The sequence below is a fragment of the Leuciscus leuciscus genome (genome assembly GCF_965113295.1).
Source record: "Leuciscus leuciscus genome assembly, chromosome: 12".
Lineage (NCBI taxonomy): Eukaryota > Metazoa > Chordata > Actinopteri > Cypriniformes > Leuciscidae > Leuciscus > Leuciscus leuciscus.
In genome coordinates, this window is record NC_138736.1 from 3595529 (window position 1) to 3620357 (window position 24829).

Genomic DNA, 24829 nt, shown 5'->3' on the forward strand with positions numbered 1-24829 from the left:
TGCATTGGAGGCTCAAAATGACATTAGAAGGAGAGGAGGCAGGAGAATCGAGCACAGATGTGGAGAGCTTCAGTGAAAGGAGAGAAAACCTCTTGAGAATGTCTGAGAATTCAAACAGGAAACAACAAAGAAACAAGCAGAGGTTGCCATTTTAATGCACAGGAGATAGTGAAGGTAGAAGAACCTGAAGGATGAAAAGTGTTGGTTAGCAGGGGGCCGACGTTTCTCTGACAACCATCCACTTTTGGGTTCGGCATCCTTTAGACATGTGACTGGTAAACAGGCTCACAACGGAAAATTTCGAGGAATTTTATGTGATGGCAATTTTATTTATTCATTTTAAAACTCACCAAGCAACAAATGTGAGTGGTGCATAAATAAAACATTACATTACTTAGAATTAAAGTGCACAAATCAAATGACCAAATATTTTATTACTTAAAAAAATAAAAAAAATAAATAACTTGCATTAAGACAAGGGGATTTTCCAGTGACTCTTTCAGTGAGTCATCGAATCGTTCAGTCAGATGATTCGTTCAAAAACCCTGATTCATTCAGGAACAAAAGAAGTGTCTGCATTCATGAGTGAGTCGTTGAATCATTAACTTATCCAATTCATTCAAAAACTGTGATTTTAGTCTCATTAAGATACTATAATATTTTGAATCAGTTTTTTCATTTTATATTTTGTTTTCATTTTTTAAAGGTTTAGTAATTTTGTAATTTTTTTGTCATTTTTAGTAGTTTTATTTTTTATTTCAGTTTTAATTTGAGATATTTTTGAATATTTTGTTGCCTTTTCAACTAGCTGACATTTCCAGTTAATTTCAGTTCAGTTCTTTTATTTCAGTTTAATTTTATTTCAAGTAATATATTTATGGTTTTAGTAAAAAAAAAAAAAAAATTATTCAGGAATGAAACACCACTATTGTTACTTGGAGAAACGTAAGCATTAATTCTGTTTTGGTCAGTTTGGCGCAGTTGTGCGTTCTGAATACCATCATGGTTATGATTAACTGTCGATAATCAGACAAAAGTACTATTTTTCTTGTGATATTGCTTAAAAGTTAAATTATTAGTCTAGTCAGCAGCCGTTTGAGAGTCAGTGATTGTCACATGATCACCTCAGTACCTCAGGGTATTTTCAAGAGTTCATCTTAGCCTGAGATTTGTTCAAAGATGCTGAAAGATGAACATGCAGGAGCCTTTGAACACAGTTGTCCATCATTAACATTCATGCTGCTGTAGACATCAAGGTCTTCGTACAGCACTCAATAACTACAGTGAAAAATGTCATTCCTGGGGTCCATGATCAGACTCGATATCCTTCATTTCCATTCCCTTAGCCCAAGCCTCATGATATTAATTCAGTGCTGGGATGTCGGATAGGCACTGAATATTTCATATAACGCACAGGATGTCATGAACTAAATGCTTTTTGGAATGTAATATGAATCTTTGAACTGGCCTATAAACCAGTTTTAAAGTTGTGAAAATGATGTGATCTAGGGCCTTAGTATGCGCCATTGTAAAGTATATCCCTTACAGCCTCATTTTCATCTACGTTTAACTCAATATGGCGTCTAACCTGACATGGTCGAGGTCTATAAAGTATAATTTTTAACATCAGTTATTGCATTAGCTAACATGAACTAACAATGAACAATATATTTTTAATGCATTTATAAATCCTTGTTCATGTTAGTAAAATCTGTTCATTGTTTGTTCATGTACAATTCAATTCAATGCATTAGTGAATGTTGAAATTACCTTGGATCTAAGAATAAATGCTGGGGGAAACAAATGCTGTAGAAACAAGTGAAACCTTATTGTAAAGTGTTACTCGTGGTCTGTTGTGGTCTAATTGAATCTGATTAAAAAACATTTTTAGCATTTTTAGGTCTACTAGCATCTGAAGTAGTTTTATATGGTTTTTTGTGCATCTGTTTAGGTCTAAATCTGAAGTGGTCTAATATGATCTGTGCGATTTTTTTTATTATTATTTTTTATCATTTTTTTATTGGTCTTTGTCAGATTTTTGTCTCTCTGACAGGAAAACCTTTTTTAACTATTTTAAGTGTAAACTTTTAGATCTAGATAAATGTTCTCTGAGCCGCCAGCGCTGTTTTCGCCCACCTCGGCACAGTAGCTATGTCTGTATGACTCGCTAATGTTGAATTATGGTCATTTTCATATTTGAAAGAGCCATTAGCTAAGGTTTTCACATTGAACAAAAGGTTGTGGTAATTGGATAAATCGTGGTCGGATCAACCCACATTTGCACTGGGCTAATAAAGTCCAAAAAATAAATAAAAAGAAAGATATCATTTTACAAATCAAACAGTGATTCTAGCATTTATCACTTTCGAATGAACAGCATATCAATTTCCATTTTAGCAAGGGTCAAACATAATCTACGGATGATGGTTTCATTTAATCAGAAATGATACTCCATCCTCATAATTAGGAAATAGACAAATGTTTGCTGTTCCGCCACTCTCAGACCAGCAACAATAATTAATAACCCGAGTTAATTAATTACACCTACACAGAGTGCAGAAAGCACCTCAATTAGGAAGAGGAGGTAAGCGAGGGCGTCCTTACCGGAGCCAGATCAGACGACAGCTGGAGTCGTTTCTGATGAGAATGGAAGGAAATGGCACTGTGCTGAAGATGGGCCGCTGATTGTGGGACACATTAGTTTGCAGGCTGTCTCCTTTAGCCCACACCTGCGAGAACAGCCCTCCCATACCAGAGCAGGCCCGCGATCGATACACAATCCAGCCGCCGCTGATCTTTAGGTTCCGCTGATGACATTAAAGGAGCAAGGTCAGATTTCCATCAAAGTTTATGAAAGCATTCGCTGAGCTTATTTCTATACAGATGCCCAGCGGGGGGTGGGGGTGAGGGCGAATAATGAACATATTCATAGTCTCCGGTCACATCTTTCATCTTTTGTTCGGATTTATTTACAAGAGCAATCTTACCTTTGGTTCCTGTGATCTCACGAGGCGGATGATCAAAGTGTGCAAAGCTTTGGTTTAGCCATGATGGATTGGAATAGATTAGAGTGGTGTACTATTTGATGCATGCTCTCCATAATCCAAACCAAGGTCCTGTGTGGATATAAGACACAAACAATCAACCACAATAGGCTTTCATTTCTGTCCATTATGCCCTCCCATTCGCAACCTTTGACACGCCGCATTGTCCATGGCTTCTCCTATCAAGCCGGCAACATTGAAGTTTGATAGTTCAGAGAGGTGCATTTGCTCTAAATTAGGTCATTTTGAAAGCGTTTCGACCCCTAAAGACCGCCGAGATGATCAATTGTCAGGCAGGGCATCTTAGCGTGAACCGTGAATTGGCCTCTTTTTTCAAAACATTAGCTTGTGATATGAATCATCTTCTGGTGCCCTCCTCCAAAACACCAATTCTTTACCAAAGGCCTTGATGGTTTTGGTCAGGCTTTAAGTGACCCCTTTATTTTTCTCTTTCCAGTTTGTTGTATCATCCGTCTCAATAATAAAGTATGATTGAAAGTATGCCCGCTAGGCCTTTTTTTTTGTTTTCCCACCCCACTTTGTCTGCTACGCCTGTAAAAAAAATGTGTCTAGGGACAAATGTGGAGAAAATAGTGTCAGAGAGAAGCTCGACTGAAAATTTACACCCTTCATCTCAGCTGTGTGACTGAGAGTCCAGCGGGAGACTGAAATCCGTCCAATCTAGCCATGCAGTCGTAATTGTGATAATGAAAGAGAATATCTCCATTATTCCTCTTCCAGAACCGAAGCGAGATCAACACACTCATTGCTGCTTGCTGGTAGATGGAAATGGGTTTAAGGATCTTATTATTCCTGAGGGATTGTAAGTGGACCGGCTCCTTGCTTCTCTGCCCCGAAAGGGGAATAATTTATACGCAAGAGAGCACTGAGGCGAGGTCGCAACACATTGTAATAAAGCCAGCCCTTCGGCTTCAGTCTTGGGCTGTATTGAAACCAAATTGGGATGCTAATGCGGAGGGCAGCGGCGGGTCTCTCGGGTCTCTCGGGTCGGTCGCCTCTGGAAAGCTCAGAGTTGTATTCTGCTCGTCATAAGCTGCCGGATAACAAACTCTTCCTCCGGAGGAATGAGATGTTTGTTTTTCTCACATGGCGTCGTCATGTTGAAGTCGAGTCTTCTTGGACCTCGTCGCACAAAGGGCTGGAGGACATCTTCGAGCTCTCTGCTGAACCTCCATGTGCTGATGGGAGAAGACAGCTGTTTGTGAAAATTGCCGTCTCAATTTTAGCACGCATGAGTAGTTTTTTAGAGGACACTTGGGTAATTAGAAAAAAATTATAAAATCTGTGATATCAGCTTAACCATTTTAAATGTGTTACCATGACAGTGGAAGAGAGGGCTCATCTCAGCACATGACTTAATATGACTGTGGACTCTAAGAACAATCTTGTTAGCATGTCTATTTTTCATGAACTTGTCATTTTGCTTGCATATTCAATGTTATATTCAATCTGCCCTTCGACTGAAAATTGAATCAGTATTTTAAAGTCCGAGTTGTGTTACGGTAAAAATAGCAACAGGTCGCTCCAGAAGCTCACATAGTGCAACCATTTGACGTTATTGACGCAGAACGCACTGCACACCTGAAATGGTGACCCCAATTGTCCAAAATATGTATAAAACGATGTGGATTTTTTTCAATAACTTAAATCTTTCATGGGTTTTCTATGTGAATATATAGTTAAGTGTGATTTATTCCTGTGATCAAAGCAGAATTTTCAGTGTCACATGATCCTTCAGAAATCATTCTAATATGATGATTTGATGCTCAAGAAACATTTATGATTATAATCAATGTTGAAAATAGTTATTTACATTTTTATTTCATGATGCTATGATGAATAGAAAGTTCAAAAGAACAGCATTTATCTGAAATCTAAAGCTTTTGTAACATTAAACACTACCCTTCAAAAGTTTGTGATCAGTAAGAATTTTTATTTTATTTTGGGGGGAAATAAATAAAATAAATCAATACTTTTATTCATCAAGGATGAGTTAAACTGATCAAAAGTTACAGTAAAGACATTTATAATGTTAGAAAATATTCTATTTTAAATAAATGCTGTTCTTTTAAACTTTCTATTCATCAAAGAATTTTGAAAAAAAATTACACGACTGTTTTCAACATTGAAAATAATAATGAATGTTTTTTGAGCATAAAATCAGCATATTATAATGATTTCTGAAGGATCATGTGACACTGAAGACTGGAGTAATGATGTTGAAAATTCAGCTTTCATCTGAGGAATAAATTACATTTTAAAATATATTAAAATAGAAAACAGTCATTTTAAATTGTCATAATATTTCACAATATTACTGTTTATTTTATTTTATTGTTTTTTTTTATCAAATAAATGCAGCCTTGGTGAGCAGAAGAGACTTCTTTTTAAAACTTACTGATCTAAAACTTTTGACCAGTAGTGTATATCCACTAGTTTATGGCCAGTTTATATAGAAACATTGCGCTGATTCTCCATTTAAAGATGAAAAAATAATAAGCTATTTCCTGCTAGCACTTTGCTGTCCACCCACCTAGAAACTGGAATTTTTTTCTGCTTTCCATTTGGTACTCAAAAATAAAAAAAACATCTAAAAGTACATCCAGCTTTTTAGAAGTGCAATCGATAGACCACATATTAGCTAGTACAAAAGATGGAAGATTGAGGTTAGGAAATGCCCTGTCACTCTTGAGTGGGATCTGCAGGTCGAGTCCCAGCGCCGCGTGTCTAAAGCAGCGGGACGGTGATGAATGGCCAGTCCAAACTGAGGTCCGCTGATAAGAGAACCAGCCAATTCTACAGTTCTTCCAACCTGAAGATGTATACCGAAGTGAAACCTGCAAACCAAAGGATACTAGCATAGCCTCAATTTATTGTAAACCCTTGGAACGTCTCCCACTTCTACATTTCAAGGTTTTTAAATCTACGAGTTGTCCTCACTGTTGATGAAATATTAATTTAAAAATCTGTTCTCTGAAAAATTTCTGCCTTGAAAGTCACTAAGATTTTCTGTGTTGAATCCTTAAAGTGTTTCAGCAGCTCAAGCAAACTTGCTAAAGAAAATAAATGCCAGAGGGACTGCGCGCATGAATACCGCCGCCACAGATAATGAACCTTGCAATGTATAGCGTTGGCTGAGTTTCTCAAAATTGTTTAATTTTACATGACTACACGCTTGCCCCCAAAATATGTTATTGCTAACATTTTCTGCGCTTTGCATCTTGACGGGGAAGAACCGATGCCTTTGTGAGATCACTAGAAAAGATGAAAGAATAGTGTTTCTGGCACTTTCTCATTACAGCCCTAGTGAGCGCTTCTTAGCCATTCAGAACTGTGAACTTGCTGTTCTCTGTATGGATATGGATTTATACACATTGCTTGAATGATACATTCATTTGAATATGAGACCTGGTTTTATCTGAATCGTTTACATGTTAGTCCACTTTAGACATTCTACTTAATATAATTAAAGTTCCTCTGTGGTGAAAATTACGTTTTTAATGTTGTTTATATGTCGATGTTTATATGTTTATAGGTCTATGGGCCCTATATTAACGATCTGAAACGCAAGTATCAAGCACGAAACGCAAGTAACTTTGTGGGCGGATCTCGGGCGCTGTTGCTATTATACCGACGGGGTAAATGACTCTTGCGACCCGACGCAAATCTAAACTGGGTTGATCTGAAGTAGCTACATTACTCATAGGTGTGGTTTGGGCGTAACGTGAAATAAACCAATCAGAGCGTCATCTCACATTCCCTTTAAGAGCAGGCGCGCTTGTTCCATGGCGGATTGCTATTATAACGGCGGATTTGCCAGACGCACGCCAGGAGCGGTTCACAGCCGAGGAGACCGACGTTCTCGTCAGGGCCGTAAAACACAGAGAAGTGACATTGGGGATGGAGAAACACACCCAAATTAGCTTCGGTTAAACAGGCGTATAATAATTTGGGTAAATGTGTAAGCTAGATTTCTGCCTATTTTTTCACATCTTCATGGACAACACAATGATTTCCCTCATGTGGAATATTTTTCCTTGTAATTATGTATGGTTTGCAAAAATGTCAACTGCTGCGTCTGTGTAGATGAGAGAAGCAAAGTGTATGGCGTTGTGCACACGCTACATTATGGCCGAGCATGCGCCCTTAAAATAGCATCTGAATAACGCACCACTGACTTTAGACTAGGTTTCTCCTGGTCTGTGGTGGAATTGTTTTCTGAAACTGCAAAATAGCACCAGGGAACGTTTGCGTCGGAACACGCCTCCTCTTTTCGCTGAACCGTCCCCGGGAGCACAAGTTAATTCCCTAATTTACCGACGTGCGTCTGTGGAGGGAAAAGTCCGCTGTGCGTCGGGTGCAAAATAGGAATGATACATGCGTCGTGTACAAAGTCAATTGTGCTGGGTGCAAGATAGAGCCCTTTGTGTTTTTAATATGCTTTAAGAGAAACCATGTGCAAATTCATAAGTCGACACCATTGCTGAGTATTTTCTCCTTAAAACTGCAGTGAACCAAAGACAGTCTCAAAAACACGGTTTGAAATCGCCAGGTAGACGACAAACTACCTTGTAACCAATCAGATCAACGTGTGATCGTAAACGAGTGGATCTCTGAGCTGAGTGAGTGAGTGGAGGCGGGGCTCATTTGCATATTCATAGAACCTAAATGAGGCAATGGTATTGAGTTACGTTCAAGCTATTTTAAGACATGACAAAAAATTTTTCAAGGAAAATACGTTTAAATATGTAATTCTGGTGATCAAAGATGAGTTTTAAGGGATAACATGATTGACTACAGGGGGACTTTTAGTAGCTTTACTTAGCATCTACATGTCAGCTTACTCTCATTGGAGTATTTGTAGACTGTTAGGGTTCAGGTTAGTAGAATAAGTTGACAAGAGTTACAGTATAGTCAGTATAATGTCTGTTGGGGAGCATCAAAATAAAGTGTTCGCAGATATTAAGCAGACAGTCTACTAATATTATGACGACTGCTTGTTGACATAGTTACTCATAGTTTGTAGAAAGTCTAAAGTGGAGTATCGAATCAGTCGGAGAGCTCCACGAGTAAAGACTGCTTAGAGGCGATTTCTAAGTGAAGCTGACACTGAGGCTGACGGTGACACTGGTTTGAAGGGCAGCGCTGATCTTTTACAGAAACTCTTTAGAGGCTGAAGAGAGGATGGTGATGGGCCAGTGAAGCTTAGATGTTATCCCGCTGTCACTGATCTCAGACCCCTGGAGAAGGCCAGACTCTCCCCGGGGCGGGTCTGTGTCACACTGACTTATCAGCAAGATTACTGGAAGATTTGTAACCTTTGCTTGAATCATCCTGGAATTCTGTCGGATGGCTTAGGCTTTATGCAAATATGAAGCAGGGGAGAGACAGTTTGCACTTTTGTAATGAGTAAGCATTTTCGTAAAGGGGAATATGGACAGAAAATTACTCCTGAAAGCTTGTTTTCTTGATGAAGAGGTGGTGACCAGGTGGAGGTATGATGTTTGGTGGCTGTGTCCATCGTGTGTTCCTCTTCTCCGCTTGAGGTCCTGCCATTTGTCCCTGTCGTTTGCTTGTTTTCTTACTTGGACCTCATGCTCATTCTAGACCGTCCTGTTGACCTGGTTCCTTCATTCTCTATATGTTTTATTTATTTATTTATTTTACTTGCTTATTTTGTTTAGATGTTAGTGTTTTGTGAGTTAATATGAATTAATATTAATATCAATGTATTCTGTGGAAATTACGTAATAAATGTACACTATTTTATGTTATTATTATTATTATTATTATTACATTCTGTTATTGGATAATAATAAACACATTATTATATTATTTTTATTATTTTATATTATTGTTTGGTTGTATGCTATTTAAAGTAGTGCATTTTATGAAACAATTTGTATAGCATTTATTATTATAAAAATGTGTTTTATGCAATTTGTACAGAATTTATGATTTTTTTAATATACATTTTTTTAAATAGTATAATAAATGTACACTATTTTATTATTTTATTTTTGTTGTTGTGTACAAATTAAAAGTATATTTTTTATTACTGTACAATTTTATAGAATTTATCATTAATACAAATATATATATATATATATATATATATATATATATATATGTAAAGAAATGAACATTAACCAAGTTTAATAAATATTATAAAAGTATGAATTTTCATCTATCTATCTATCTATCTATCTATCTATCTATCTATCTATCTATCTATCTATCTATCTATCTATCTATCTGTCTATCTGTCTATCTGTCTATCTGTCTGTCTGTCTGTCTGTCTATCTATCTATCTATCTGTCTGTCTGTCTGTCTGTCTCAAACTGCAAGGCATGACTGATCACACAATCCCAATATGGCATCTCTCATTAGGACATGAGGATGAGCTGGAATGAAGGGAAAGAAATGCTGAGTACACCTTTAAACACATGCTGTGTCCAGGCTTCTAATGTATTGTGACCAATATAGAGACACTCACTTAAAATGACAGAGCATGGAATGGACAGTTGGCTGGTTTTTGTTGTCTTTTCCGCTGATGTACCGGATCTCTCATTTTCCTTTCATTGATATTCCCGTCGGCCTCAATGACAAACGCGAGTGATCCATCACCACTCCAAATGGCAAAATTGACAGCCCTCAAGGGCTTTGAATGCCTGTTCTGCTGACACAAGATTATCACATTTATCCTTTTTTATTTAATCCCTCCAGTGTGACGCTTTCTCATATCCAATGCGGTGTTGGCGGTTGGATGCTTGTTCCTGAAACTCTCATTTCTCAAATGTGAATGTCAGCAGGTTATAATCAACACGATTAGCATGAAGAGAGATGTTCTCATACTTTTGGGCTTCTTTTTGTGCAATTTACAAACCAACCATCAGCACTAAGATCTTTAAATTATCCAGCTATAACATCCTGAGATCAGAGGTCGCCGTCTTGACAAGCGAAGGGTGTGCTCGTCTTTTAATTCATCCTGACATAGAGGTAATTAGGGATATTAACTAAGAGGAGTTGCCAAGTGAAGAAGTAAGGACATGGATATGATTCTGTTCAGCGGTTGGAGTGTGTGTGTCTCATGTCTTTTTCCATGAATCCAGTGCATTGAAATCATAATCTCATTATGTGAGAAAATAAGAGGTCTTATATGTCATTTTAAAGACGAATTGGCGTTTTATGATATTTATGTCAGTCATTAAAAAACACTAGCTGCGTTATGGATTATATTCTACATGTTCGAAGCTCCAGACATCATTACGAGGGAGACTTTTAGCTAGAAATCCATAACTTGCTGAGCATGTGTGAACACTTAAATAATTACAAATGTACTACGCAAACCCAAAGCCTCAGGGAGAACAACTAAGTACATCATCAAATATTGTTTTAAAATATGATTTATTAACATTTTGGCAAATAATTAATGTAGTTGCATCAGAACCATTTTATTTTTCCTTTCTGTGGTTAATGTTCTTGCTGTATTGTTTGATGTAATGAAGTAATTAATCTTGCTCGATAGATCCTCTGTTTGTTACTATTCTTGGCATAATCAATAGTAATTCATAAAATCTAGAAAAATTTCATATTTTATATTCGCTGTGCTCAGTGCGCTCTGGTTTCCTTTATAATGCTTGTTGGGTCTTCAGAAATAAAGACACAATAAGACGTCCAGTTTAAGGTCTATAAACAACAGCATGAAAAGCTTAAATAGGCCTCTGTTGTTAGAATTGTTTGTCTAAACCTTCTAAAAGTCATCAGTGAATTCATGGCCTCCTGCTAGCGGGACGTGTGCCGCCCAAGCTGTGTGTTACAGCACAATCGATGTAACCTGTCTCTTTATTTCCTAAACTAGTCCCTGGGCCACATTCATTTCTAAGTGCTACCGCTCTGCCCTTGGTTCGGATCCAACCAGGACATAAAGCATGAATTGGTGATTAAATAACAAATAATTCAAATAAAAATGTTGTGCTTTTGCACCCATAGCCCTTGGCTTGTCAAGCGTGGCTCGGTAATGGCGCCAAGAATCATTTTTGTTCAATGTGAATTACGGGGAAAAGCTAGTTTGCATTCTTGAATGTATGGTGGATAACTGGTCTGACTCAAGATTGAGAAATCTTCCCGTGCCAAGACTTTCTCAGTCAATAAATGAATAAATAATAAAATAAAATAAATAATAAAAAAGTGTCATTAGAACAGAAGTTTGGGGTAAGATTTTTTTTTTTTTAAAGAAGTTAATACTTTTATTCAGCAAGGGCAAGTTAAATTGATCAAAAGTGACAGTAAATACATTTATAATGTTAAAGGGGTGGTGTAATGCTCTTTTCACAAGTGTGCATGTGAAGTTTTAGCTCAAAATACCCCACAGATATTTTTATATCATGTTAAAGTTGATCATACCTAGGATATCCAGAACCACCAAAGGAGGGAGAGCATTTTCACATTTGGCTCCAAAACTCTGGAATAGTCTTCCTGATACTGTTCGTTGCTCAGACTCGCTCTCCCAGTTTAAAACTAGATTAAAGTCGCATCTCTTCAGCCAGGCATTCATATAATCCTACAGATCAAACTACAATCCGGCCTCTAGCTCATAAATGCCAGAGGAGAACTGGCCCCCGACTGAGCCTGGGTTCTCCCAAGGTTTTTTTTCTCCATTAGGTCACCTGATGGAGTTTTAGGACACCATTAGGTCACTTGAAGGAGTTTTTCGGTTCCTTGCCACTGTTGCCTTTGGCTTGCTCAGTTGGGGATATTTTGGGGATATTTAATCTAATTTTATCAATCAATAAATTCCTCTTGAAACAAACTTTGTTGTATTATTTTAATTTAATACTGTGAAGCTGCTTTGATACAATCTGTATTGTGAAAAGCGCTATACAAATAAACTTGACTTGACTTGACTTGACTTGAAGTTGTCACTTTTTGAGGGTGTGCAAAAACACACAGTTTTTGTGTCTGTTCCTTTAAATGCAAATGAGCTGCTGCTCCCGGCACAGGGGCGGAGCTTCAAGAACTTGTGTCCTTTTACCTCACACACACATGCACTGAAAATTTCAAAAACTTTTAGCCTTTTATGTTCAAACCGGAGTCAGACAACGATGGAGAGACTCAAGAAGAAGAGACAATATGTAGACAACATGGGCCCTATTTTAACGATCTGAAACGCAAGTATCAAGCGCGAAACGCAAGTAACTTTGTGGGCGGATCTCAGGCGCTGTTGCTATTATAACGGCGGGATAAATGACTCTTGCTCCCGACGCAAATCTAAAATGTGTTGGTCTGAAGTAGCTACATTACTCATAGGTGTGGTTTGGGCGTAACGTGAAATAAACCAATCAGAGCGTCATCTCACATTCCCTTTAAGAGCAGGCGCGCTTGTTCCATGGCGGGTTGCTATTATAACGGCGGATTTGCCAGACGCACAGCAGGAGCGGTTCACAGCCGAGGAGACCGACGTTCTCGTCAGGGCCGTAAAACACAGAGAAGTGACATTGTATGGGAATCGGAGAAACACACCCAAATTAGCTTCAGTTAAACAGGCGTATAATAATTTGGGTAAATGTGTAAGCTAGATTTATGCCTATTTTTTCACATCTTCATGGACACCACAATGATTTCCCTCGTGTGTTAATATTTTTTTCCTTGTAATAATGTATGGTTTTCTAAAAATGTCAACTGCTGCGTCTATGTAGATGAGAGAAGCAAAGTGTATGGCGTTGTGCACACGCTACATTATGGCCAAGTATGAGCCCTTAAAATAGCATCTGAATAACGCGCCGCTGACTTTAGACTAGGTTTCTCCTGGTCTGTGGCGGAATTGTTTTCTAAACCTGCAAAATAGCACCAGGGAACGTTTGCGCCGGAACACGCCTCCTCTTTTCGCTGAACCGCCCCCGGGAGCGCAAATGCATTTGCTAGTTTACCGACGTGCGTCTGTGGAGGGAAAAGTCCGCTGTGCGTCGGGTGCAAAATAGGAATGATACATGCGTCGTGTACAATGTCAATTGCGCTGGGTGCAAGATAGGGCCCCATTTCTCAATGGTTAGTTGGTGAGTTTATGCAGCTGATGTGTAGTTATCTTCTAGTCATTGATTAGCATATTCTGTCATGATAATCTATAAATCGTGTTCAGGGGGCGGGGTATATGTAAATTTTAGGCTTGGTGATGTCACTAACCCGGGAAGAAGCTTGTGTAGTCTCTACCAGCCGTTTGTTGTAGTCCTTAAAAAGCGATTTCTTTAAAAGCAAATATCTCCCTTTGCTTTGAACTTTGAGCGTTGTAACTTTGCAGATGTTGTTTATGCTCAAACAGCAACATTACACACTAACTAAAGTTAGAAAAGTCAAATCATATTCAACCACCCCTTTAATTTATGTAAAAAGCAAATGCTGTTTCTTTTTTTTACTTTCTATTAATCAAGGGATCCTGAAAATTAATGATTCTACAAAAAAAGAAATTCAAAAAAATTGAGCAGCACAACTGTGATAAACATTCAACATTGATAATAAGAAATAAAGAAATGTTTCTCGAGCAGCTAATCAGGCATATAAAACTGATTTCTGAAGGATCATTCAACACTGAAGACTGGATTAATGACATGACCGGAATACATTGCATTTTGAAATATATTCAAATAGAATGCTAAAAGAATAACTTTATATTATATAAACAACATATATACAGTATATATATATATATATATATATATTTTTTTTTTTTTTTTTTTTTTTTTTTTTTTTTTTTTTTTTTTTTTTTTTTGATCAAATAAATGCAGCCTTGTTGGGACATCTTTCAAAAACAACATACAGTACAGATCCCAAACTGTATGATTGCAGTATATATTTATAAATGACATTATATATAATTGTGCAGTCTATATGTACGACCTCACGAATACAGTGCTAAAAGTGAACTTTTTCTCTTTTAGAATTGCAGAGCAGTTCCTGTGGGAACCCTGGCGTCCCGCCCAAAGGCATCCAGTACGGGACGCGCTTTAATGTAGGCGACAAGATCCGCTACAGTTGTGTGACGGGATATGTGCTGGACGGTCACCCTCAGCTCACCTGTGTGACCAATGCAGGCAATGCCGCCGTGTGGGACTTCCCAGTGCCCATCTGTAGAGGTAAGCAACAGGTGACGTGCATGAGAGTGTGTGTGTGTGTGTGTGTGTGTGTGTGCATTCTGTTTCCCTGCATGAGTCTTTGATGTTTTCCTGTGTTCTTTTGTCCTTGAAGATGCTTGTGCATGTATGGGGGAAGAAATGGACGAGTGGCTATATCAGCGTATAAGCACTAGGTTATTATGATTAAAAATGGTGCAGCCTTTCATTCTCAGGCCTCTTGAGCATTGGAATCACATCACATGTTTGCTCTTGTCAGCTCTTCCATTCCCATGTTTATATCCTATCCTTGTATTTCAATCTTCCATTCTTTCATTTAAGGGGGTCCTTTTGCATCTTTTTGACTTTTTCAATCAGGTTTTGATTCCTCACTTTACTGGCCCACACTATTGTTCTCTGCATTAAAGATGAGTCAGGACTCTGTGTGTTTGTTGTGAATGTATCAAGATTTATGGTCCCATGTTCAGACCAATTATAATGTGCATTAGCCATGACCATTCTCAAATAAGAATCTCTCCATAGACAGCATGCGCCGGTTTCTGCTCCAGCGTGTTTAATAGAAAGGGGGGAAATGACAGCGTCTGGATCATGCTTGCTTTGGTTGGACACAAATTGCAAAGCCAACTGTGCTTGAATAGAAAATAGCCTGAGGTACTAAAATGTGGAGCCTCAACCTGGCCCAGAATGCACTGGGGTATGGAGGACCAGACCACTGTGTTTGCTGCACTTGTCATCTGGTGCTTTCTTAAACGAGCAACAGCGCTTTCATGTCTGATGTGGTTTGGTTATTGAATATTTTCTTGATTAAGTGTGGATTTGCATACAGTACCGTGGCATAGATGTGATTTTCACATTTCACATTAAATGTACTTCAGTACATTTTGTAATGCATGTTGGGTAGTGCATTAGTGCATTTAGTCATTGCATATTCATAAAAATATCACAGAACATTCTCAATTTTCTACCTTGATGAAAAAGTGAATCTTTGTGTTAGATGGTATCTGGCCTTTTCCCCCTTTTATGAGGAAAGGAGATTTTTACATAAAAGCAGATCAGAAATTATTTCCCCCGGGCAATTTACAGTGACCATTAATTTTAGATTACTTAAACCTTAAGTCAGGAGACCTTTAGAAATACTGTTTCCATAAATGTCAATGTTATGCTAAAACTCTGTAATGTATGCAACTCAGAGTATTTGTGGCCCACTGGCACTTTTCATTTCCACTTCTAATTGCATTATGAATGCTCTGGGTTAAAAATCTGTTTGTGTGTGTGTGTGTGTGTGTGTGTGTGTGTGTGTGTGTGTGTGTGTGTGTGTGTGTGTGTGTGTGTGTGTGTGTGTGTGTGTGTGTGTGTGCATGTGTGTGTGAGGATTGAGGATTGAGGATTGTGAACCTTTTTAGCAGGGTCCCAGGGAATGCTCCTTTAGTTTGTCTATTTATTTATTAGTTTTTTTCGAAATTATATTTTACCTATAATCCACATATGCAAAGTTGGTTGATAACATAACTGCGATAAAGTAGTGACCTATAGTTAACAATTACTTGTTTACATATGATGTATTTCATATTATTTGAGCATATGGAACCTTATCAGTTTGACAGAATTTTCTACTTTAAAGTGCCATGTGACTCAACATTTTCTTATAATTAAAATTAGTTATTTCATATTCCTTAATAATTCCTCAGTAATTCGAGAAGATCCAGACTTTAAAGCTCTTGATTCTTGAACTTCTACTTGCCCTAATAAAAATGTCCAATTTAGTTCAACTATGTTAAACAATATTTTATGTATTATATTTTTTTTTCTGAATTCCTCTTTTTTTTTTAAATAACATATATATTTAAATATTTTAGTAGTAGTAGTATTGTTTTTGTTGATGATGATCATGCTTATATATAAAAACACAAAAACAAATAAAAGAATATTAAATATTTTAAATGTTTATATATAAATTATTTTTATATAATGTATTTTTGGAATTGTTTATTTATTGGGAGAACATATCTTTAAATATTTTAGTAGTATTAGTAGTAGCAGTAGTAGTATTGCTGTTGATGATGATGATTATTATTATATATTAAAATAAAATTTCAAATAATTGTTTAATTATATATATTATTTTAAATATACATAAATCTATTTTTATGTATGACATGTTTTATTGTTTATTTTTTAATAAGATATATATTTAAGTATTTAGTAGTATTGGTGATGATGATGATGATTATATATATTTCTGTAATAACGTATATTACAATAAGGTCTCGTTTGTTAACATTAGTTACTGCATTAACTATGAGCAATACAGCATTTGTTAACCTTTTAATAAAAATGTTCATGTTGGATTAATTAATGTTAACAGATACAAATGTTGATCTTAACATTAACTAAGATTAATAAATGCTAACTAAATGCATTAGTTCAACAAATCTTGTTGTAAAGTGTTACCTATATATATATATATATATATATATATATATATATATATATATATATATATATATATATATATATATATATATATATATATATATAAGTGCATAATCGACATTTTTGGTATTTTGGAATTGACTGAAACAAATGTTTCTGTCAGCGGTTTCTAACTTCAGTTTTAAGATTTGTTTCTCAAAATTGCTTGGTTGTGCATATCTCCATTCTCGGATGCCTTTGGCACAGTTGGTCAGTCTGTAGTATCAAGGCGTGAAATAGGCATGACAGCACTGTTGCACAGGTATCCGAGCCCAAACAACAGTCACGGAGAGTTTTATTTAGCCCGGGTGGAAACTCTTAGCCCAGACATTACCAAACAATACGGTCAACACTCAATCTCACACTGCACAACGCTGTGAGACTTGTTTATCATAAAATATTCTCATTAGAGAGTTAGAGACCCTTAGAGAATTGACATTTTTACATTTTCCTGAGCATTTTCTTCTTTTTTTAAAAAACTGAGCAATGAAAAAAAGCCCTTAAAACAATCGGCAAAATCAATGCTGCTTTTTCATACCAAGAGGCAAATCATTTAGTTTCTGGACATCTTCCAGGCGAGCTCTCCGCATGTTTTATTAACATATTGAGTGGACTAATTTGGTCCAGTACATTTTAGCTGCTAATAAATGTTTGTGTATGGGCTCAGTCCTCTGCAGAGGTCAATGATAACAAACTGGTAAACCCAAGCGAAATGTCTCGGCCGAGGGAATGCAGCTCTGTTAATCAGACAGATGTAAAATGGCATCATTTAGGCCAGCCACTGAATTTCCTGTTTGCTCCGATGGCTCAAGCCGAATGAAGTTGGCTCTTATCATCGCATGCCTTCGCTGTAAACAAGTCCAAAAACCTCGGCTGGAAACCGGTGCCTTTAAAGGTCAAGCATGTAGCGACTAGCGAGATGAAAATAACGTCAGTCTGAAGCTGGAACTGTAATGCGAGTCAGTTAATTAACCAAATCGATCATGTCGCTAATGCATGCATGTACGTATTTATGGCTTTGGATGATCTTTACCGTTCTCCACTAGTGCTTATGCTCCTAAACCAATCCTTCTTAGCGAGGCGAAGTGCGGAATGGCTAAAATTATCCTTTGTCGGATAGAATTCCTCATGGAGCATTAAAACGCTGATAATTTGACGCTGAGGGTATGAGCCTTAATGACTGGCTTTTGATGTGCTAGACTTTAATTTTGACAGGCTGTTTTTTCTCTGAACGAGTTGAGACTGGCTGTGGCCTGCAGCAAGCGTGGCTCTCCTTCCCTCTTCATGTCTGGTTTGACAACCATAGGGACCACCTGCTTAACCACTAAATCCCTGATCAATCCCACACCACTTTGAGCAGGACTGCCGAAATCGGAGCTGACACCCGCACCCTTCTTAAACGCCGTGCTCTTGCCACGGACTGCTTATGCACTGACTTGATTGGTTTAGAGAATATGTCTCTAACTGCACAATTTAAGCCCATGAGGTCCCTGTCATGTCTGACCAAAAAATAAAAATAAAAATGGACAAGCCTATGTTGACGTAACATTGGTGATTCACCAATCTGATGAAGATTACATTATTTTTGTATTATTAACATACTATTATAGTTTTTATTAATACTTTGAATTAGCTTTAATTTTTATATTTTTTGTGGAATTTTTATATTTTTTGTTTTTAAAATGTAATTCAAAATTGTTTAGAAATGTTAGTACTTCAGCTAATTAAACTGATTTCAGTTATTTCTTTAGTTTAACAAAAATGCTTTGGTTTCTATAGTCCACTTTAGACATTCTACTTACTGCAAGTAACTTTGCAACTACATGCCAACTAATTCCCATTATCTTGCAACTACATGTCAATAACTCTCATTAATTTGCAACTACATGTCAACTAACTCATTAATTTGCAACTACATGTCAACTAACTCTCATTAACTTGCAAATACATGTCAACTAACACTCATTGGGCGCTATCTTACACCCGGCGCAATGCAGCGCAAGTGTTTTTTGCTAGTTTCAGCCCGACGCAGTTTTCATTTTCACGTCCTGCTCCATGTTGTTTAAATAGCAAATGCATTTGCGCCCATTTGTGTGCCCATGGGCTGCTGGTCTGAGAACGAGGAGTGTTCTGGCACATTGTTGGAGCGTTGCTATTTTGAGGAACTGAAATAAACTGAGCCATTGACCGACTGGAACCTAAAGTCAATGGCACAATATTTTTGTTGCTATTTAATGAGCGCGTTAGTAATGTGCGCCTATAGGCGTGTCCACAACGCGCGTACACTCTGCTTATTACACACACAGGGACGCACAGCAGCACACAAACATGCCAAATATTTAAAATAAAAGGATTACAATGTAAAAGATTATTATTGTGTACATAAAGATATGGTGGAATCCGGCTTGTCCCGTAGATGATCTGCTTGCGCTCTTTAACCTCGCGCACGAGCAGATCCGTTTGCGCTCTGGAGACGCGTTCGGTCTTTCCACTATCAAATTCCGTCATGTAAATAGCGAATCTGCCATGGCACGAGCGCAACTGGCTTTTAAAGGGAATGGAAGATGAGACTCTGATTGGTTTTAAATCCCAAAACACACCCATTACTCAATAAGAGAATAGGGACAACCATTTTAAACCATGCGCCGGGAGCGCCGACCATTTTCCCCGTCGTTAAACTAGCAAAAGTGGATTCGGACACCCTAAGTGAGTTTGCGCCGTGCGCTTTAGACCATGTGCTTAGATCATTAAAATAGGGCCCATTAACTTGAAACTACATGTCAACTAACTTTCATTAGAGTGTTTGTAGATTGTTACGGTTAGGGTTAGTAGAATAAGTTGAAATACTTGCAAAGTTACTTATAGTCCGTATTTGGGGAGCATCAAAATAAAGAGTTAACAGATATTAAGCTGACAGTCTACTAATACTCTAATGACTGCTAGTTGACATGCAGTTGCAAAGTAACTTATTGTTAGTAGAACGTCTTAAAGGAGAACTCGGTAACTCTAGCGAACTCTTGTCACTTCTTCGCTGATTTTCCCTTTTGTTGTCGCATGTTTTCCCCACGAGCTCCCCCTACAGCTGTGGGGGGGTGTATATTTCACAACACAGTCGTAAAAAACTCACTTGCGGCGGCCTCCTCCCCCTCTCTACCGCTGCTCATGTGCGTTTGTTTTGATCGGAGCAAGCCAACTGTATCGCGTGGAGCTATGTCTACCGAGGTGGGTAATCTGGTAATACATCATACATGCGTGTGTGTTTATGTCGAATTGCCGTAAAGCAATTTGTGTTTCGCGCTCGTTCTCGTTCTAGTTCTCGCTTATCACGAGACTTCCAATTTCTAACTTGCCGGGACGGTAGTGTTGCAAGTTGCAAGGTTGGTTTTCCGCCTGGGAACGCTGGGGGGAGCGGGGAAAGTCACCAATATCACCAGAACAGGTTGTTTAACCATCCAAATGATTTCTAGACAGTTTTATTAAGTTAAAGTTCTCCTTTAAATGGACTATTAAAATAAAGTGTTATCAATGCTTTTAATAGTTTTAGTAAATGATTACACTGCTATAGAGAAACTTACAAGAGTCTATCAGGGTTATGGCGCATTCTTGACAGATAATAAAAGATGTAGAGTGGATACAGGGGGCTTGTGGGTAAAGGGGATTTGGCTCTTAAACTCCTGGTGTGATGGAAGTCTATTTAATCTGTAGCTGTGTTTCTGCAGAGTGGGCGCTGCCGTTGGCACATTTTCTAGACCCTTGACACCTTCATATGCTAATGACTTTCCCTTATGTGCTTCCACGGCTGTCTTTAGCGGCGATTATCTGATTAATGCAGAGTAATTTACTGTATTTAATGTTTTGCCACAGTATTGTTCAAAATTGTGGGGTCAGAAAGATGTTTAAAAAGAAATGTAAACTTTTATTCAAAGATGCATTAAGTTCCTTAAAAGTGACAGAAGACATTTGCAGTGTTGCAAAAGATTTGTTCTATGAACTTTCTATTCATTGAAGAATCCTGAATTGGTTTAATTTCATAATATTACAGTTTTTTTGTTTTTTTATTACTGACCATATTGGATGATCTGAGACTGGAGCCCTGCCAGAACGGGGAGGTGAACACGTGCATCAGAAGAGACTGCTGCATTGAGCTCACACAGGGGTTCAGAAGTACAGCTGAGGTTCTCCAGTGCAGATTCAGCCATTGCCCAGATGCTGGTACCAACTTTATCGAGTGTCTCAGCATCTCACTTACACACAAAGTAAGACATTAGTTAGTGAGTCTACTCAACAACATGCAATTTCTGCACTAACAGCAGCACCAAACAGCAAGGCTGGATAAAGAATACAAGCATTTCTGTGATAATCATTTATAAATAGGCTCTTAAAGATGACCTATAATTGTCAATTATTCCTACCCAATGCATACGCGAAAAAAGGGGGGGACGGGATGTGTTGAAACTTGCGGTTATGGTAAAGGGTGTGACATTTCCCAAACACTCAGCCGACCAATCAGAGCACAGTGTGCTTTTCAGAAGGAGAGACGGGAACTAAACAGAGCGTTACTGACAGACTGGGAAAGGAGGAGCTGCAACAATGGAGAATATGGGGAAAATAATGTGTTTTGAAAATTCAAACATGAAAACCTACTCTAGTGGAGCCCGAAAACAAAATCAAGACTTCGGAAAACTTTGTAAGAATAATTTTACACATGATTTACACAAATTCTTCTCTGCCTCCTGCCTGCCGTTTGTTTAGTCAAACGGGTAGTCCTGCCACCAATTTCAAACTATTATTTGAGCCATAAGCTATGAGCCATGAGCTATCCATCCATCCATCTATCCATCCATCCATCCATCCATCCATCCATCCATATATCCATCCATCCATCCATCCGTCCATCCGTCTGTCTGTCAGTCCGTCCATCCATCCATCCATCCGTCTGTCTGTCAGTCCGTCCGTCCGTCCGTCCGTCCGTCCGTCCGTCCGTCCGTCCGTCCGTCCGTCCGTCCATCCATCCATCCATCCATCCGTCTGTCTGTCTGTCAGTCCGTCCGTCCGTCCGTCCGTCCGTCCATCCATCCATCCATCCATCCATCCATCCATCCATCCGTCTGTCTGTTAGTCCGTCCATCCATCCATCCATCCGTCCGTCCGTCCGTCCATCCATCCATCCATCCATCCATCCATCCGTCTGTCTGTCTGTCTGTCAGTCCGTCCATCCATCCATCCATCCATATATCTTATATAATGCATTATATTTTTATACAATGAATATATTATGTTTATACAATGGACAGACAGACAGACGGACAGATATATAGATGTATATTCAATATATAATGTTTGCTTCTAGCTGTCTCTGCTTAATAGCAGTCTCATTAACTGGCATGATCTTACAGACCTCTTAAAACCTCAGTGCCATATGCCACAGACTTTCACTGCCTTTGGTGTTTTCCTTCACATCAGTACATATATGATATACATTCATCATGCATCATGATTTAAAGAGTGAAGTGAGAATTACTCCCACTATATGTTTTTGCTCCCACTGCCATGTTTAGCGAATGCGATTACAGTTTAATGCTAATTGAGGTTTTACTGCATCCTCTTGCCCTGATAACTTAATTTCACCAAAGGCACGCAACAAAGAGCTGCTTAGAGATTAGACATAAAGCCTCAGACTTTAGCTACTGACTGTAAATACCTAATATCAGTGTTAAAGGTGACATTATTCCCTTTTTTAAAGTCTTGATTTTGTTTCTGGGCTCTAATAGAACCGGTTTTCTTGCTTGAATGTTCAAAAAACACCTTATTTTTCCACATATTCTCCATTGTTGCAGCTCCTCTCTTCCCAGTCTGTCAGTAACGCTCTGTTTAGTTCCTGTCTCTATGAAACCCCTCCTTCTGAAAAGCACACTGTGCTCTCAAGGGCGTAGGTTTGGCCTCAGCTTTGGTGGGGACATCCCCCTCCCCCTCCCCCTGGAATGAGTTTTCTATATGTAATTAAATAATGAACAAATGAATAAAATCCACACGTATCATAGTATGCATTCAACACAAGAAATCCATTATTATTATCTATTATTATTATTATTATTATCCATGATTACAGTATTCCATTAATACTAAAATTGTATCTACTATTCTATATCAAATTCTATTGATATATTCTATTCTTAAATATTAAATTCTTAGGCTACACTCACTCACAAATACATTACATAAATAGAATGTAGAAACGAAAAATGTCTCAGATCCACTGTTTATGTTGACTGCAAGATTCTAAGTTAAGGTCAGCTAATTAACATTCAGTGACTTGCTAACGTAGCATTCTATCATGATAGCGTGACTTCTATGAGTCTATCAGTGCTGCACAGCCTAATCAATACTCTTAACCTTAGTTGAAAGATTGCTGCTGCTAGGTTTAACTGTAACAACATGGTAACACATACTATCACCAATCAATACTATTTTCCACAGTAGAATGTGCATTTGAAAGCCTGGTCAGTCACTACTACTGCTAGTTTATTTGTGTGGCTAGTTATTTTGCCTACTTACACTCTGCTTTATGAAAAAGCTTCGTATGTTCCCTTTCTTCTTCTTGGGTGGCATAGCTGATCTATCTACAAAGTACAAAAAGTGGCAAAAAACGGAATATTAAAATGTTTTACTCTGGCCTTTGTATGTGGCAGAGAGACAGCCCTGGTAACACACACACACACACACACACACACACACACACACACACACACACACACACACACACACACACACACACACACACACACACACACACACACACACACACACACACACACACACACACACACACACACACACCACCCGCTCGCTGCCAGTGCAAGCACACACCACCCACACACACACACACACACACACACCACCCGCTCGCTGCCAGTGCAAGCACAAAAGTAGTCCCGGCCCGCGCGTGTAGCCTGTCAGATACACCGCCGCCAATCAAATTACGGCGTTTCTTGTAATGTCGTTGTTTTGGCCGTTTGCATCGATCCAAATAGCAGCGCAAAGATCCAAATAGCAGTTCAAAGGAGCTTGCTAAATATTGGTGGGGACAAATTTGTCATCTCAAAATATTGATTGGGACTAGTACCTAGCGTCCCCCCCTAAACCTACGCCCATGTGTGCTCTGATTGGTCGGCTGGACCAGTGATTTGTGATTGGTCAAGTTTGTGCTTTGCAACTTTACAGACCGTTGTCATGCTCAAACAGCAACATTGCACACTAAAGACGCACACTCTGATAAAGCATAATAGTTCATCTTTAAAGGAATTGCTATTTGAATCAAATCAAAATTTGTATTAACACCATTAATTTGTTGGACTTTGAGCATACAGTATGCAGTGGAAACTTTAATGTGAATATCGTTTTAGTTCTGCTTGGACAAAGCTTTTGAATTATTCACTGTCTACCTGAAACCCCTCTCGAAAGAAAAGGAAAAGAGCCACGACTCTTATTTGATCTATTTTTAAATAAGACTCCGATGACAGACCGACATTCATATTAAGGAATGTTAATATTAGACACACATAGTAGACTGACAGTTCTTTGATCGCTTCTCTGAGGTAATCTTCACAAAGAGCGCATCTCCCGGATGAACGTAACTTGTGCTCTTTCTCTCACTCCACAAAGTCTTTCAGGCATTGAGATGTACAAATTCCGGTTGTTTCCCCCCCCCCCCCGTCGCACTGTCTCATCTTGGACACCGGCCTCATCCGAGGGGTAGAACAATGCTGATGTAAGCTCTAGTCCTCTTAGATCCTAAATTGAAGTGGATGTCTAGGAAATGTCACCCTATTTCAAGGCTTAATGCCAAATGAGCTCACCATTTGATAACTTGTGGTATGATTCAGCTAAAAGAGCAGGGAGGACATCTCCTTACTGCTTACAGTTTGGAAGAAATTACCAGTAAAGAGCAAAAAAAACGCTTTATCCGTAGAGTACAAACATTACTAGAAACAGAAATTGCTTGTTAATTAATGCATTACATTTGTCTCAAACCAATAATATGATGTTTTCTTATAATTTTCATTCATATCACATAGTGATATAGTGTAATTCAGTTTGGCACTGGTGAGCAGGAAATGTTACTATCCTTTATATAACAGTTCTTATAGGGGACATTCACACGTAATG

The 24829-nt window shown here is 38.2% G+C and overlaps 1 protein-coding gene across 1 annotated transcript in view; it reads left to right on the plus strand.

Annotated features, from left to right (window-relative positions):
- The window catches only part of csmd3b (CUB and Sushi multiple domains 3b), a 466880-nt gene that overhangs the window by 135301 nt on the left and 306750 nt on the right, over positions 1–24829 (plus strand). The window contains exon 4 of the mRNA XM_082185594.1: positions 14000–14194. Coding sequence (XP_082041720.1) covers positions 14000–14194 — 195 coding nt within the window. The remainder of the gene's footprint in view (positions 1–13999; positions 14195–24829) is intronic.